At 38.8% G+C, this 18,786-nt stretch overlaps 1 protein-coding gene across 1 annotated transcript; it reads right to left on the bottom strand.

Annotated features, from left to right (window-relative positions):
- Positions 1 to 3,156: 3,156 nt before the first annotated feature.
- LOC133556272 (protein yippee-like 1) lies at positions 3,157 to 17,438 on the bottom strand. The gene is made up of 5 exons (XM_061906026.1): positions 17,235 to 17,438; positions 12,857 to 13,161; positions 12,427 to 12,470; positions 11,954 to 12,062; positions 3,157 to 5,514 (listed from the first exon to the last, which is right to left on the bottom strand). Exons 2-5 carry the CDS (start codon positions 12,971 to 12,973, stop codon positions 5,425 to 5,427), a joined length of 360 nt encoding a protein of 119 aa, XP_061762010.1. The 5' UTR covers positions 12,974 to 13,161; positions 17,235 to 17,438; the 3' UTR covers positions 3,157 to 5,424.
- Positions 17,439 to 18,786: the final 1,348 nt, after the last annotated feature.

Below are 18,786 nucleotides of genomic sequence, written 5' to 3'. Positions count from 1 at the left end.
CTTGCTCCTGATGGGTGCTGGTTGGCGCCTTGCATGGCAGCTCCCTCCATCAGTGTGTGAATGTGTGTGTGAATGGGTAAATGTGGAAGTAGTGGCAAAGCGCTTTGAGTACCTTGAAGGTAGAAAAGCGCTATACAAGTACAACCCATTTATCATTTAATTACACAGTATTTTGGACATCTGTGTTGCTGAATCTTTTGCAATTTGTTCAATTAATATTGGAGAAGTCAAAGTAGAAAGATGGAGTTGGGAAGCTTTAGCCTTTAGCCACACAAACACACGGTGATTCCTTGTTTAAAATTCCTGGAGGTGAAACTTTCCTATGGATCACAGCGGTCAAGAGAACATGGATCCTGACCACATGTCAACCAGCAGGTTTCAGTGAGAAATTTGTGGTTAAAAAGTCAGTTCTTACCGGAGAAAAGCTGAGCTTGTGCTGTCCATAGCTGCCGTCGACTTCCCTGAGACACTGCGCGTCAACAGCCGGCCGTGGACGTACACTTCCGACTATCAGGTACTGTTCATTTCACTAAAACACTAGCAACACAATAGAAAGATAAGGGATTTCCCAGAATTATCCTAGTAAATGTCCCTAAAAACATATGAATCCATCTCAATGCAACGCGATTGCAATCGCGGGTTGTTTTTTTTTAACTTTTTTTTTTTTCTAGTCCGTCGCTATCATTATCCTCAAACATTAATCTTTCATCCTCACTCAAATTAATGTGGAAATTGTCGTTTTCTCTGTCGGAATAGCTGTTTTTGTTTGAGGCTCCCATTAAAATCAATGTGAATATATGAGGAGCCATCAACATGTGACGTAATCATCTGCGACTTCCGGTAGAGGCAGGGCTTTTTTCTTAGCACCGAAAGTTGCTAACTTTATCGTGGATGTTCTCTACTAAATCCTTTCAGCAAAAATATGGCAATATCGCAAAATGATCAACTATGACACATAGAATGGACCTGCTATCCCCGTTTAAATAAGAACATCTCATTTCAGTAGGCCTTTAAAGTTAAAGTAGCAATAATTGTCACACACACACTAGGTGTGGCAAAATTATTCTCTGCATTCGACCCATCACCCTTGATCACCCCATGGGAGGTGAGGGGAGCAGTGAGCAGCAGCGGTGCCGTCCCTGGAAATAATTTTATGGTGATTTAACCCCCAATTCCAACCCTTGATGCTGAGTGCCAAGCAGGGAGGCAATGGGTCCCATTTTTATAGTTTTTGGTATGACTCGGCCAGGGTTTGAACTCACAACCTACTGATCTCAGGGCGGACACTCTAACCACTAGGCCTACACTGCAGAAGATAAACTATATTTCTCATTATTTGTATTGTATTCAACACTTTAATGTACACTTAGTTGTATTTGATACCTCAATGTACACTTAGTTGTATTTAAGGTGGTATCATTAAAAAAAGTGTGTAATTTTTGGGTTGTCAGATGTTACGGTGGTATTATTTAAGGCCTACTGAAATTAAATTTTCTTATTTAAACAGGGATAGCAGGTCCATTCTATGTGTCATACTTGATCATTTCGCGATAATGCCATATTTTTGCTGAAAGGGTTTAGTAGAGAACATCCACGATAGATTTCGCAACTTTCGGTGTTAAGAGGAAAGCCCTGCCTCTACCGGAAGTCGCAGACGATGACGTCACAAGTGTGGGGGCTCCTCACATCCTCACATTGTTTTTAATGGGAGCCTCCAACAGAAAGTGCTATTCGGACAGAGAAAACGTCAAGTTCCCCATTAATTTGAGCGAGGATGAAAGATTCGTGTTTGAAGATATTGATAGCGACGGACTAGAAAAGACATTAAAAACGTGATTGCATTGGGTTGGATTCTGATGTTTTTAAAACACATTAACTAGGATAATTCTGGGAAATCCCTTATCTTTCTATTGTGTTGCTAGTGTTTTAGTGAGTTAAATAGTACCTGATAGTCGGAAGGGTGTCTCCATGGGTGTCTTGACGCCAATGTCTCAGGGGAGTCGACGGCAGCTGTATGGACAGCACAAGCTCAGCTTTTCTCCGGTAAGAAGCGACTGTTTAACCACAATTTTCTCACCGAAACCTGCTGGTTGACATTCCGTCGTGATTCATGTTCGCTTGACCGCTGTCATCCATAGTAAAGTTTCACCTCCAGGAATTTTAAACAAGGAATCACCGTGTGTTTGTGTGGCTAAAGGCTAAAGCTTCCCAACTCCATCTTTCTACTTTGACTTCTCCATTATTAATTGAACAAATTGCAGAAGATTCAGCAACACAGATCTCCAAAATACTGTGTAATTATGTGGTTAAAGCAGACGACTTTTAGCTGTGTGTGTGTGCAGCGCTCATATTTCCTAACAGTCCGTGAAGTCACGCTTACACGTCATCATTACACAACGTTTTCAAGACGAAACTCCCGGGAAATTTAAAATTGCAATTTAGTAAACTAAAAAGGCCGTATTGGCATGTGTTGCAATGTTAATATTTCATCATTGATATATAAACTATCAGACTGCGTGGTCGGTAGTAGTGGGTTTCAGTAGGCCTTTAAATGAATGTAGAATTGGTTGTCAAATATTAAGTTGGTATTACATAGGTGTGTAATTGTTTGGTTGTCATATGTTAAGGTCCAGCCATCCATTTTCTACTGCTTATTCCCTTTGGGGGCGCTGGTGCCTATCTCAGCTACAATCAGGCGGAAGGCGGCGTACACCCTGGACAAGTCGCCAACTCATCGCAGGGCCAACACAGATAGACAACATTCACACACTAGGGCCAATTTTAGTGTTGCCAATCAACCTATCCCCAGGTACATGTCTTTGGAGGTGGGAGGAAGCCACGCAGTCACGGGGAGGACATGCTCCACACAGAAAGATCCCAAGCCCAGGATTACTCAGGACCTTCGTATTGTGAGGCAGACGCACTAACCCCTCTACCACCGTGCTGAGGGGTTAGTGGGGAGGTGTGTAATTGTTTGGTTGTCAAATGTTAAGGTGGTATTATTAAACAGGTGTGTATGTCACATGTTAAGGTGGTATTGATAAATAGGTGTGTAATTGTTTGGTTGTTACATGTTAAGGTGGTATTCATAAATAGGTGTTTAAGGTTGTAATAATGACTTGGAGGAGGTAATAATAAATAATCTTGACAGCAAAGTGATGGTCTTTGACTTTTATTTGCGATGTGATTGTATGAAAAAGCTGAAGAAGAAAACAAGGTCACATGACACATGAAGTCCACCAAAATGTACTCAACTTTTCACAGAAAATTCTTTGTTGCCATGACGACAAAGTGCTGTCATGTGACTTCTGTGACGAGACGCCATGGTGACGAAAACAAACGCTTCTTATGTCCGTGGTGACGAGGGAACAAAAAGTAGGTCCCCTTAAGAAAGGGGGAGGAGCCTGATTGTAAAATAAATTAACAGGTTTAAAAGGTGAACTTTCAGTCAGAACCAGCAGACAGAAATACAATCAAGTGAGCGGCAAGCGGTGCTAACCACAGCGCAAGGACCTCCACTGTGGCTGGCGGGGGGGGAGACACAGACCGTGGTCCTACCAAGCCCCGCCCCCTGCAACGCAGTGGGAGATTCCAGCTCAACCAACAAGCTAGGGTGCTGCGCTAACAAAGAAGAGAGCAGGGGGAGGGGCATAAGCCAAACATTCACTTCCTGTACGTGAACACGCAGAGAACAAAAGTGCAGAAGCTAGGTAGAAAAGCTGGAAAGGACAAAGTTGACGGAGAAAAAGAAGTTTGGACTTCAAGTAGGATCACTTTTTCACGCCAAAGGATGTCATGGTCTCAAGACACAGAGGGAGGAGTCAGGGTTTCATGGGGGAGGAGGGAGTTATGCGCTGCACAACAGTTATGTTTCAGGGGGGAGGCGGAGTCATGCGCTGCACAACAAGGTGGTTGTTGAAGAGGCACGTGAATGGTGCAGCTTGGGAGGACAAAGGTGAGCAGCTAATAATAAAGTGCAACAGGCGGGCATCAACTTCGACCTCCAAACCTTATGAGTTATGACATCATCCACTGGTGGTAGGACATACACAGACAGTCCCGTTGTAATGTGTTGAATGGGAGTCAAGTGTGTCTTTTGTCGGCACAGATTCATGTCTTTGTACTCATTTCACACATACTGTATGTGTACTCCAGGTATTTATGTGCGTATTAATAACTCTATCATAACTTTATGGATCTGCTATCCTACTTTTTATCTCTCATGATGCTGCAAAATGGGACCAGCCGCACTCGCATCAACACTGCTATATACTGTATGTATGTATGTATGTGTATATATATATATATATATATACACACACACACATATATATACACACACTGTATGTAAGTATATATATATGTGTGTATGTATATATATCTATGTGTATATATATATGTATATATACACATATAGGTATATATATATACATATAGGTATGTATATACACGTGTGCATTTCCACACATGTATGTATGTATGTATGTATATATATATACATTTATATGCATGTATGTGTATATATATACACGTGTATGTATATATATATATACACACATATATATATATATATATATATATATATATGTGTGAATATATATACACAGATATATGTATGTATATATACATACATACATGCATGTATGTGTGTATATATGTATATCTATATGTACACATATATACATGTATATGTATATATACACATAAGTATATATACACATGTATATATACATTTATACATATATCTGTGTATATATATTTTGTATGTAAATATATTTGTGCATATACACATGTATATGTATACAAACATGTATATATATATATATATCTTCCTACAAGCCTGTTTCACAGGTTTCCCTGCTCTTCAGGGGAAATCCCCTAAATATACATACATACATATACGTATGTATATATACGTACATGTGCATATTATATATATATATATATATATATATATATATATATATATATATATATATATATATATATATATATATATATATATATATGTGTGTGTGTGCGTGTGTATATATATGCATACATGAATATTCATATATATACACACGTTTATATTAAAGCGTATATATACGTGTGTGTATACACATGCATATATATATATTCAAGATGTGGATGTTGATGTGTCAGAGAAAAGTCCAAATAAAAAGAAAATATTGACACATTAGGAGATGTAAAAACAAACGACAGGAAGTCCATGCTAACCGTTTAGCGGGGCAGGCACAGAAGGCCGTGGTCCTTCCCCTTGTTGCCATGGTGCCACTCTCACTTCTAGGCACGCTCCAGTGGGAGAAGTCAGGTGACCAGGGGGTGGAGTCATACCCAGACACTCCATCACCGAGGAGGACGTGACGACTCGTGCCGTTTGTGGGGTCGTGATGTGAAGGGGCGGGGCTTGAGGGGGCGTGGTCACTCCCATCCGTTGTCTTTGATCATGTGAGCCAGCTCGATGATGAACTTGCCCTCCTTGTACTTCTGGCTGCTCTCGAAGGCGTGTTCCTAGAACACATAGGACGGTTGTCACGGCAACAATAATCCAACTCCTTGCTTTTTGCTACAGAACGTGGCTTATTTGTGATGTCATCATATGTGGTTTGCAGCACTGTTGCCGGAGCCTATCATAGCTGCATTCGGGCAGTCATTGTTTGTTTAACTTGACAAACTGATTCATTGTTTATGTTTAACTTGACAAACTGATTCATTGTGTATGTTTAACTTGACAAAGTGATTTGTTGTTTATTTTTAACTTGACGAAATTATTATTTTTTTATGTTTAACTTGACAAACTCATTCATTGTTTGTTTGACTTGACAAACTGATTCATTGTTTATGTTTAATTTGACAAAAATATTCATTGTGTACGTTTAACTTGCAAAAGTGATTCATTGTTTATGTTTCACTTGACGAAATGATTCATTGTTTATGTTTAACTTGACAAAGTGATTCATTGTTTAACTTGACAAACTGATTCTTTGTTTGTTGAACTTGACAGCATCATTCATTGTTTATGTTGAACTTGACAAACTGATTCATTGTTAATGTTTAACGTGACAAAATGATTCATTGTTTATGTTTAACTTGACAAACTGATTCATTGTTTATGTTTAACTTGACAAACTGATTCATTGTTTATATTTAACTTGACGAAATGATTCATTTTTATGTTTAACTTGACAAAATAATCTATTGTTTATGTTTAACTTGACAAAATGATTCATTGTTTATGTTTAACTTGACGAACTGATTCATTGTTTAACTTGACGAACTGATTCATTGTTTATGTTTAACTTGACAAAACGATTAATTGTGTATGTTTAACTTGACGAACTGATTCAATGTTTATGTTTAACTTGACAAACTGATTCATTGTTTATATTTAACTTGACGAAATGATTAATTTTAATGTTTAACTTGACAAAATAATCCATTGTTTATGTTTAACTTGACAAACTGATTCATTGTTTATTTTTAACTTGACAAACTGGTTCATTGTTTATGTTTAACTTGACAAACTGATTTATTGTGTATGTTTAACTTGACAAAGTGATTTGTTGTTTATTTTTAACTTGACGAAGTGATTCATTGTTTAACTTGACAAACTAATTCATTGTTTGTTTGACTTGACAAACTGATTCATTGTTTATGTTTAATTTGACAAAATGATTCATTGTGTACGTTTAACTTGCAAAAGTGATTCGTTGTTTATGTTTCACTTGACGAAATGATTCATTGTTTATGTTTAACTTGACAAAGTGATTCATTGTTTGTTTAACTAGACAAACTGATTCATTGTTTGTTGAACTTGACAGCATCATTCATTGTTTATGTTGAACTTGACAAACTATTCATTATGTTTAACTTGACAAACTGATTCATTGTTAATGTTTAACTTGACAAAATGATCCATTGTTTATGTTTAACTTGACAAACTGATTCATTGTTTATGTTTAACTTGACAAACTGATTCATTGTTTATATTTAACTTGACGAAATGATTCATTTTTATGTTTAACTTGACAAAATAATCCACTGTTTATGTTTAACTTGACAAAATTATTCATTGTTTATGTTTAACTTGACAAACTGATTCATTGTTTAACTTGACAAACTGATTCATTGTTTATGTTTAACTTGACAAAACGATTAATTGTGTATGTTTAACTTGACGAACTGATTCAATGTTTATGTTTAACTTGACAAACTGATTCATTGTTTATATTTAACTTGACGAAATTATTCATTTTTATGTTTAACTTGACAAAATAATCCATTGTTTATATTTAACTTGACAAACAGATTCATTGTTTGTTTGACTTGACAAACCGATTCATTGTTTATGTTTAACTTGACAAAATAATTCATTGGGTATGTTTAACTTGCCAAAGTGATTTGTTGTTTATGTTGCACTTGACAAAACGATTCATTGTTTATGTTTAACTTGACAGTTATTCATTGTTTATGTTTAACTTGACAAAATTATTAATTGTTTATGTTTAACTTGACAAACTGATTCATTGTTTATGTTGAACTTGACAGCATCATTCATTGTTTGTTTAACTTGACAAACTGATTAATTGTTTATGTTTAACTTAAACTGATTCATTGTTTGTTTAACTTGACAAAATTATTTATTGTTTATGTTTAACTTTTACAAAATGATTCATTGTTTGTTTAATTTGACAAAATGATTAACTGTTTATGTTTAACTTGACAAATGATTCATTGTCTGTTTAGTTTGACAAAATGATTGTTTGTTTAACTTGATAAAATGATTCATTGTATATGTTTAACTTGCCAAAATAGTTTATTGTTTATGTTTAACTTGACAAAATGATTCATTGTGTATGTTTAGCTTGACAAAGTGATTCATTGTTTATGTTTAACTTGACAAAATGATTCATTGTTTGTTTGATTTGAAAAAATGATTCATTGTTTATGTTTAACTTGACAGCATAATTCATCGTGTATGTTTAACTTGACAAAATGATTCGTTGTTTATGTTTAAGTTGACAAAATTATTAATTGTTTTCTTGACAAAGTAATTCATTGTTTAACTTGACAAAATTATTCATTGTTTATGTTTAACTTGAAAAACTGATTCATTTTCATGTTCAACTTGACAAAATGGGCTTAGAGTTAACCTCTAACCTTTTTTTGTTAAGTGTTTAAATTTTGGGCGGAGGTGAACTGTTGATTTAATTTCTTCTCACAAAATCTTGAGTGCATACATATATATATATATATATATATATATATATATATATATATATATATATATATATATATGTACACATGAATATGTCTAAATAATTATTTATACATGAATATTTATAAATAACTGTTTATACATGAACATGCATACATAAAGATTAACACATGAATATTTATGCATTAATTGTTCATACATGAATATTTGTGCATAACTATTTATACATAAATATGCATACAAAAGCACATTCATGAATATTTAAAATACTTAACCAAAGATGAATATGTATGCATAATTGTTCATACATGGATATTCATGCATAATTATATATACATGAATATGTATACAACATTATTCATACATTGAGATCTACACATAATTATTTATACATAAATATTCATAAATAATTTTTTATACATGGATATCTATACAGATGCCTCTGTATAATGATACCTCTCGAAGACCTCTATGAAGAACACAAAAAAAGGACACATATTTCCCTCGCCCGGACACGGGTCACCGGGGTCCCCCTCTGGATCCTGGCCCGGAGTTGGGGCACGATGGCGAGTGCCTGGTGGCCGGGCCTATCCCCATGGGGCCCGGCCAGGCACAGCCCGAAGAGGCAACGTTGGTCACCAGCCATAGCAGGGGCCATAGAGGTTGGGTGTAGTGTGAGCTGGGCGGAAGCCGAAGGCAGGACACTTGGCGGTCCGATCCTCGGCTACATAAGCTAGCTTTTGGGACGTGGAACGTCACCTTACTGGGGAATAAGGAGCCTGAGCTAGTGCGTGAGGTGGAGAAGTTCCGGCTGGATATAGTCGGACTCACCTTGACGCACAGCAAGGGCTCTGGAACCATTTCTCTCGAGAAGGACTGGACTCTCTTCCACACTGGGGTTGCACGCAGTGAGAGGCAATGAGCTGGGGTAGCAATTCTTGTTTTCCTCCGGCTCAAAGTCTGTCCGTTGGAGTTCAACCCAGTAGACGAGAGGGTAGCCTCCCTCCGCTTTCGGGCGGGGGGACGGGTCCTGACTGATATTTGCGCTTACGCGCCAAAAAGCAGCTCAGAGTACCCACCCTCGTTCTCCTGGGGGATTTCAACGCTCATGTTGACAATTACAGTAAAACCTGGAGAGGTGTGATTGGGAAGAATGGCCGCCCGGATCTGAACCCGAGTGGTGTTTTGTTATTGGACTTTTGTGCTCGTCACCCATGTTCAAACATAAGGGTGTCCGTATGTGTACTTGGCACTAGGACACCCTAGGGCGCAGTTCCATTATTGACTTTGTAGTTGTGTCATCGGATTTGCGGTCTCATGTTTTGGACACTCGGGTGAAGAGAGGGGCGGAGCTTTCTACCGATCACCACCTGGTGGTGAGTTGGCTGCGATGGTTGAGGAGGATGCCGGAAAAACCTGGCAGAGTCTCCTGTCAGAGAGAGTTTCCATTCCCAACTCCAGAAAAACTTTGAACATGTCACGAGGGAGGTGCTGGACATTGAGCCCGAGTGGACCATGTTCCGTACCTATATTGTCGAGGCGGCCGATTGGAGCTGTGGCCGCAAGGTGGTTGGTGCCTGTCGTGGCGGTAATCCTAGAACCCGCTGGTGGACACCAGCAGTGAGGGATGCCGTCAAGCTGAAGAAAGAGTCCTATCGGGCTTTTTTGGCTCATAGGAGACAACAGACAGGTACCAACAGGCCAAGCGGTGTGCGGCTTCAGCGGTCGCAGATGCAAAAACTCGGACATGGGAGGAGTTCGGGGAAGGCATGGAAAACGACTTCCGGACAGCTTCGAAGCGATTCTGGACCACCATCCGCCACCTCAGGAAAGGGAAGCAGTCTAATGTCAACACTGTGTATGGTGGGGATGGTGTTCTGCTGACCTCGACTGCGGATGTTGTGGATCGGTGGAGGGAATACTTCTAAGACTTCCTCAATCCTACCAGCACGTCTTCCTATATGAAAGCAGTGACTGGGGAATCTGTGGTGGGCTCTCCTATTTCTGGGGCTGAGGTTGCCGAGGTAGTTAAAAAGCTCCTCGGTGGCAAGGCCCCGGGGGTGGACGAGATCCGCCCGGAGTTCCTTAAGGCTCTGGATGCTGTGGGGCTGTCTTGGTTGACAAGACTCTGCAACATCGCGTGGACATCGGGGGCGGTACCTCTGGATTGGCAGACCGGGGTTGTGGTTCCTCTCTTTAAGAAGGGAAACCGGAGGGTGTGTTCCAACTATCGGGGGATCACTCTCCTCAGCCTTCCCGGTAAGGTCTATTTAGGTGTCCTGGAGAGGAGGCTGCGCCGGATAGTCGAACCTCGTATTCAGGAGGAACAGTGTGGTTTTTGTCCTGGTCGTGGAACTGTGGACCAGCTCTATACTCTCGGCAGGGTCCTTGAGGGTGCATGGGAGTTTGCCCAACCAGTCTTCTTCGTGTGCTTTGTGGACTTGGAGAAGGCATTCGACCGTGTACCCCGGGAAGTCCTGTGGGTAGTGCTCAGAGTATGGGGTAACAGACTGTCTTATTGTGGCAGTCCGCTCCCTGTACGATCATTGTCAGAGCTTGGTCCGCATTGCAGGCAGTAGGTCGGACCCGTTTCCAGTGAGGGTTGGACTCCGCCAAGGCTGCCCTTTGTCACTGATTCGGTTCATAACTTTTATGGACAGAATTTCCAGGCGTAGTCAGGGCGTTGAGGGTATCTGGTTTGGTGGCTGCAGGATTAGGTCTCTGCTATTTGCATACAATGTGGTCTTGATGGTTTCATCTGGCCAAGATCTTCAACTCTCACTGGATCGGTTCGCAGCCGAGTTTGAAGCGACTGGGATGAGAATCAGAACTTCCAAGTCCGAGTCCATGGTTCTCGCCCGGAAAAGGTTTGAGTGCCATTTCCGGGCTGGAGAGGAGATCTTGCCCCAAGGGGAAGAGTTCAAGTACCTCAGAGTCTTGTTCACGAGTGAGGGAAGAGTGGATTGTGAGATCGACAGGTGGATCCGTGCGGCGTCTTCAGTAATGCGGGCGCTGTATCGATCTGTTGTCGTGAAGAAGGAGCTAAGCTGGAAGGCAAAGCTCTCAATTTACTGGTCGATCTACATTCTCAACCTCACCTATGGTCATGAGCTTTGGGTTATGACCGAAAAGACAAGATCACGGGTATAAGCGGCCAAAATTATTTTCCTCTGCCAGGTGGCGGGGCTCTCCTTTAGAGATAGGGTGAGAAGCTCTGTCATCCGGGAGGAGCTCAAAGTAAAGCCGCTGCTCCTCCACATCGAGAGGAGCCAGCTGAAGTGGTTCGGGCATCTGGTCAGGATGCCACCAGAGCGCCTCCCTAGGGAGGTGTTTCGGGCACGTCGGACCGCTAGGAGGCCACGGGGAAGACCTAGGACACATTGGGAAGACTATCTCTCCCGGCTGGCCTGAGAATGCCTCGGGATCCCCCGAGAGGAGCTGGACTAAGTGGCTGGGGAGAAGGAAGTCTGGGCTTCCCTGCTTAGGCTGCTGCCCCCGCGACCCGACCTCGGATAAACGGAAGAAAATGAATGGATGGATATCTATACATAATTATTCATACATAAATATTTATGCATCATTATTTTTACATGAATATTTACACACAATTATAAATTAAGGTTATGGGTTACAAAGGTGTGCAAACTTTAGCAGTGGAATATCATTAAGAGACTGTTCAAAAAAAAAACCTTGATTGCTCAACATTTGTAGAGATTTTCTTCAGGCACTCACGTATTTCCAGCCCAGCGTGGTTTTGCAGTTTTCACAGTAGATGTCGGCCACGGCGTGTAAACCCGTGAGGAGAACCCGCTCCTCCGCTGGTCCACAGCCCACGTTCACCCTAAAGGCCACACGGGTCAGATCACTATCAGTCATGGTGTTCCAAAGGGATCCCTGTTAGATCCACTCATATTATCACACTATTTAATTATTGGTTATCATTATCAGTCAAGGTGTTCCACAAGGATCCATGTTAGATCCACTCATATCATCACACTATTTAATCATTGGTTATCACAAACATAGTAAATAACTGGTTAGGTATTGTTTATTAATGGAGTAAATAACTGTTTATGTTTGGTACATTTGATTTATATTATGAAACATAATGCTGTGTACCTAATGAAGTGGCCCATAAGTGTTTGTAATGATGTGTGTGTGTGTGTGTGTGTGTGTGTGTGTGTGTGTGTGTGTGTCCTACTTACACAGAATTAAAGAGGTAAGCTCTGCCTTGGCTGCCTTGAAAAGACTGAAAGAGAGAGGTGAAGGATGTTTACCGGGTGAAGGTGTGTCAGGTAAACACAGGTGGAAGAAAGTTTATTGATATAAATATTATTATTATTATTATTATTATACCACTACAGTCTATAGTAACACCAGAAAAGGACAAGTCAAGTGTAAACACTACTACAGTCTATAGTAACACCAGAAAAGGACAGCCTTTTTAAAGAATATCAAATTATCGTAGCATATTATGCAAATGTTCGATGACCACGCCCCCACAAGTATCTTAGCAATGTAGGAGAAACCCTGGTTGATCCTGGAACTATTTGTATTTTGTTTATTTCCCTATTTTCACTTTTAGATACAAAGTTTGAAACAGTGTGTGTGTGCGTGTGCTTGTGTGTGTGTCACCTTGGAGATGAGCTCGTCATGGTTGGCCAGGTGAGCGCGACAGTGGATGCAGCTGTAGGTGCGGTGGCAGCTGGGCAGGTAGGCCTGGAAGGTCTTGGACTTGGTCATCTTCACCATGTCCGAGGGGCAGAGCTCCTGGCTGGGTGGGACTTGCTGACACAGCAAACACTGGAAGATGCACGCAAAAGCCGTCGTTGTAGTGGAGGGTCTCGTGTGGCAGATCCACACCCACGACACACAGGGAATGTTGTAGTGGAGGGTCTCGTGTGGCAGATCCACACCCACGACACGCAGGGATATCACACCTGTAGGGGGCATATCCAACATCACTTCTAATCCTCATCACTTCTCATCCAACAATGTAATCATTTCTCATCCTCATCACTTCTCATCCTCATCATTCTCATCCAACATTGTCATCACTTCTCATCCAACAATGTCATCACTTCTCCTCCTCATCACTTCTCATACTCATCCAACAATGTCATCACTTCTCATCCTCATCACTGCTCTTCCTCATCACTTCTCATCCAACAATGTCATCACTTTCTATCCTCATCACTTCTCATCCTCATCATCACTTCTCATCCAACAATGTCATCACTTCTTATCCAACAATGTCATCACTTCTCATTCTCATCACTTCCCTTCCTCATCACTTTTCACATCCTCATCACTTCTCATCCTCATCATCACTTCTCATCCAACAATGTCATCACTTCTCATCCAACAATGTCATCACTTCTCATTCTCATCATTTCTCACCCAACAATTTAATCACTTCTCATTCTCATCAAACATTGTCATAATTTCTCATCCTCATCACTTCCCATCCACATCACTTTACATCCTCATCACTTCTCATCCTCATCATCACTTCTCATCCAACAATGTCATCACTTCTCATTCTCATCATTTCTCACCCAACAATTTAATCACTTCTCATACTCATCAAACATTGTCATAATTTCTCATCCTCATCACTTCCCATCCACGTCACTTTCCATCCAACATTCTCATCACTTCTCATCCAACATCCTTGTCACTTGTCATCCTCATCACTTGTCATCCAACATCCTCATCATGTGTCATCCTCATCACTTCTCATCCAACATCCTCATCACTTGTCATCCTCATCATTTGTCATCCAACATCATTATTATTTCTCATCCAACATCCCAATCACTTGTCATCCAACATCCCAATCACTTGTCATACAAAATCCTTATTACTTGTCATCCAACATCCTCATCACTTGTCATCCAACATCCTCATCACTTCTCATCTTCATCACTTGTCATCCTCCGCACTTCTCATCCAACATCCTCATTACTCTCATGTCACTGCTGCACAAGTGATATCACTACACAGCGTTAAATGCCAGGGACCGGATGCTTACCCTTTATTATAAATGTTACTACATTATATATTATTATTGTTTTTAAGTATATTATTGTTCTTTGTTATTAATAAATATGTGAATATTATGAATGTTACTACATAAATAAATAAATAAATGGGTTGTACTTGTATAGCGCTTTTCTACCTTCAAGGTACTCAAAGCGCTTTGACACTACTTCCACATTTACCCATTCACACACACATTCACACACTGATGGAGGGAGCTGCCATGCAAGGCGCCAACCAGCACCCATCAGGAGCAAGGGTGAAGTGTCTTGCTCAGGACACAACGGACTTGACGAGGTTGGTACTAGGTGGGATTTGAACCAGGGACCCTCGGGTTGCGCACGGCCACTCTCCCACTGCGCCACGCCGTCCCTACATGACATATATACTTACATCATGGATATATTTACATGTTATTATGAACAAAATATATTACAACAAAATACATGTGTATATTACATGTTATTTTGAGTGTTACATTACATATATAATACAGCGTGTATATGAAACCTTGATAGAGGTGTTTGGATGTTTTTTAAGTGCTTTATAGGCGAAATAGAGCAACTCACATTAGCTCCGTTGTTAGCTGTCTCTTGCTAACATTTATTGACATTGTTTTTGTCTTACGTAAGGATTATGAATGATAGACAAGATTTTAAAAAGTGCAGTTCCCCGTTAAGAGACAGAATAAGTCGGTTAATAATAAATAGGTTATTGTTTTTAATTTCTGTTATTGTTCTCTGTAATAATAATAAATATGAACATGTGGATAATAATAATAACTATGAACGCAATGATAATAATAATAAATATGAATGCGTGAATAATAATAATAATAATAGTAATCATAATAAATATGAATGCATGTCTGTCTCTCTGTGTTGGCCCTTCGGTGAGGTGGCGACTTGTCCAGGGTGTACTCCGCCTTCCGACCGATTTTAGCTGAGATAGGCTCCAGCGCCCCCTGTGACGCAGAAGTGACAAGCGGTAGGAAATGGATGGATGGATTAACGCATGGATAATAATATTAATACACATGAACGCATGAATAATATTATTAAATATGAACGAATGAATAATAATATTAAATATGAACGCATGGATAATAAATGTAGTAGTAAATATGGATAATAATAATAATAATAATAATAATAATAATGAAGGCATGGATAAAATAATTATAAACAAATGAATAATAATAATAAACATGAACGCATGAACAACAATATGAAATATGAACGTGTAAACAATAATGGATATGAACGCATGGATAATAATAATACATATGAATGCATAGATAATAATAATAATACTAATTGAATTCCAGAATAATAATAAATATGAACGCATGGATAATGATAATAAATATGAACGAATGGATAATAATAAATATGAAAACATGAATAATAATAATAAATACGAACAAATGAATAATACAAATAAATATAAATGCATGGATAATAATAATAATAATAAATATGAATGCGTGGATAACAATAATAAATATGAATGCATGGATAATAATAATAATATGAATGCATGAATAATAGTATGAACACATGGATAATAATAACAAATATGAACGCATGGACAATAATAATAATATGAATGCATGGATAATAATAATATAATAATAAATATGAATGCATGGATAATAATAAATATGAGTGCATGAATAATAATAATATGAACACATGGATAATAACACTAATAATAAATATGAATGCATGGATAATAATAATAATAATAAATATGAATGCATGGATAATGATAATAATAATAAATAGGAACGCATGAATGACAACAAACAAAAGGTAGCAGTTTGCTTGCTAGCGTTAGCGTCAACAAAAACACATTGTATAGTTTGTGCTATTTTAATTAGCATAACAATTAACAACAAAATAACACTTTATATTGTTTGTCTTATTTTATCTATCAACAAAATAACACTTTTTATTGTTTGTATTATTTTAATTATCAGCAAAATAACACTTTGTATTGTTTGTATTATTTTCATCATCAGCAAAATAACACTTTGGTTTATTTGACTTAACAAAATAACACTTTGTATTGTTTGTCTGATTTTAATTAACGATAAAATAACACTTTATATTGTTTGTCTTATTTTAATTAGCAACAAATTAACACTTTTTCTGATTTTAATTAACAAGAAAATAACAATTTGTATCGTTTGTCTGATTTTAATTAACAACAAAATAACACTTTGTAATGTTTGTGTTATTTCAATTATCAACAAAATAACACTTTGTTTTGTTTGTCTTATTTTAATTAACAACAAAAAACTATTTGTATCGTTTGTCTGTCTCTAATTAAGAACAAAATAACACTTTTTAATGTTTGACTTATTCTAATTAACAGCAAAATAAGACTTTGTACTGTTTGTCTGTTTCTAATTAAGAACAAAATAACACTTTATATTGTTTGTCTTATTTTAATTAACAACAAAATAACACTTTATTTCGTTTGTCTTATTGTAATTAACAACAAAATAACACTTTGTATCGTGTGTCTTATTTTAATTAACAACAAAATAACACTTTGTACTGTTTGTCTATTTCTAATTAAAAACAAAATACACCCTCATATCATTTGTCTTATTCTAATTAACAATAAGATAACACGTTGTACCGTTTTTCTGTTTCTAATTTTCGAACAAAATAAGTGTTTGGAAGAGAAACAAGTTACAATCGCACAGGTGAGGAGGAGACAACAAAGAAGGCGCGCGCGTGTGCGCGTGAAGCAACAGGAAGTGCAGACAAAGGCTGCGTGTTGCCTTCACGGCCCAAAACAAGACTTTGAACATGAAAACTTGTGTTTTCGTCTAAGTTGCAACTGGCACAGCTTGTGTGTGTGTGTGTGTGTGCTGCACGCGTGTTATTGTTGTGTTATTGTTTCGTCCGAGCTGGCCGTGAAGGCCTCACGACAACAACACTAAAGTGTTCTCACGCACCTGAACGTCTCGCGATCAAAAGACGACGAGCTTTTCTTCTCAACAGTCACATCAGCAGGTTCGAGTCCGGCCCTGCTCCACGTGTCGGTGGCGAAGCGCTTGGCCGCGGACGGCTGGCATTTTCTCCCCCACGCGAGCTTTTGTTGTGTCTTTTGTGTCTCGCACTGGCCCGCCTGCTTTGGCACGGAAACGTCACACACGGGTGAAGTGATTGACAGCCGCGTCGGCCAATCAAGACGATGCTGCCTTCATATCCCACGTGAAAGCTGGGAAGAGTGAGTGGTTGTTGTTTTTGTGTCTGGAAAAGGCGAATTGTGGGAGATTTGATGCGCATGGACTACTATAAAGTGTCACGTCGGTCGATGCGGCTTGTTTTTGTGCCTTTGACTTCACTTGTAAGCCCTTTGTGCCGTACATGTCAACATTAGAAGTGATTGAAAACAATCACTTCCTGATGACAGTAACATAACTGTTCCTGTTCATAGAGAAAATCCACGTCAACAAGCCCGAAGGGATAAAACAAAACCCCACGATAATACGCACACGTCAACAGGAAGATGACGTCATCAACTTGCGGTGCAATCAACAGACCAAATTCGCTGTCCAAACTTTTACAAAGTGTTTAATCGCACAACTATAGAGTCGTTAAAATTAACTTGTGAAAAAATGTTGATCTTTCCCCCGCTTGATTTAACAGTTTAATTATTTCCCATGCGACCTGAACGCACCAGACGAGCGGCGCAATAGCGGCCAAGACCCCGGATGTGTAAATAAATAGAGTCGTGTTTGATTTCCTTCCTCACTGAAGCTCTTTTTGTCCACATTGATCCTTTTAATCAAGCCGCCATAAAGTCACAACGCGCGGAAACGGAAGTTAAAAGAGGGAGTTGAGCTCATTTTAGAACATCATCAATAATCCTCAGAGTCTCAATGGGACGAAGATGTTCGGACTCGGTTCGACTGATTCGATTTCGACAACACAGCTGTTCTCATCCCGATGACGTCAGAAATGCAATGGCAGCCTCAATGAAAACAACAGCAGCAATCGTGTGACGAGGGCACCTGAACGCATCACCGCAGAGCTCCCTGATATCTTCAATTATTTAGAAAACGTCCTTTCAGTGACGTCATGTTGCACAACAGCAACTAGTAACTCACCCAGCCATCTAAGACAAAAAAACACAACTAAATGTGATGAAAACACGATTGATTTAAATAAAACACAACTAAATGTGATAAAACACAACTAAATGTGATAAAAACACAACTAGATTTCAATAAAACACAACTAAATGTGATAAAACACAACTAAATGTGATAAAAACCCAACTATATGTCATAAAAACACAAATAGTTGTCATAAAAACAACTAAATGCGATAAAACACTGCTAGATGTGATAAAAACACAACTAGATGTGATAAAAACAACTGAATCTGATACAAATGTGACTAGATGTGATAAAACAACTAAATGTGATAAAAACATAACTAGATGTGATAAAACATAACTACATCTGATAAAAACACAACTAGATGTGATAAAAACACAAC

Source organism: Nerophis ophidion, linkage group LG07 (assembly GCF_033978795.1).
Source record: "Nerophis ophidion isolate RoL-2023_Sa linkage group LG07, RoL_Noph_v1.0, whole genome shotgun sequence".
NCBI lineage: Eukaryota > Metazoa > Chordata > Actinopteri > Syngnathiformes > Syngnathidae > Nerophis > Nerophis ophidion.
This window is presented reverse-complemented; position numbering and strand designations above follow the sequence as displayed.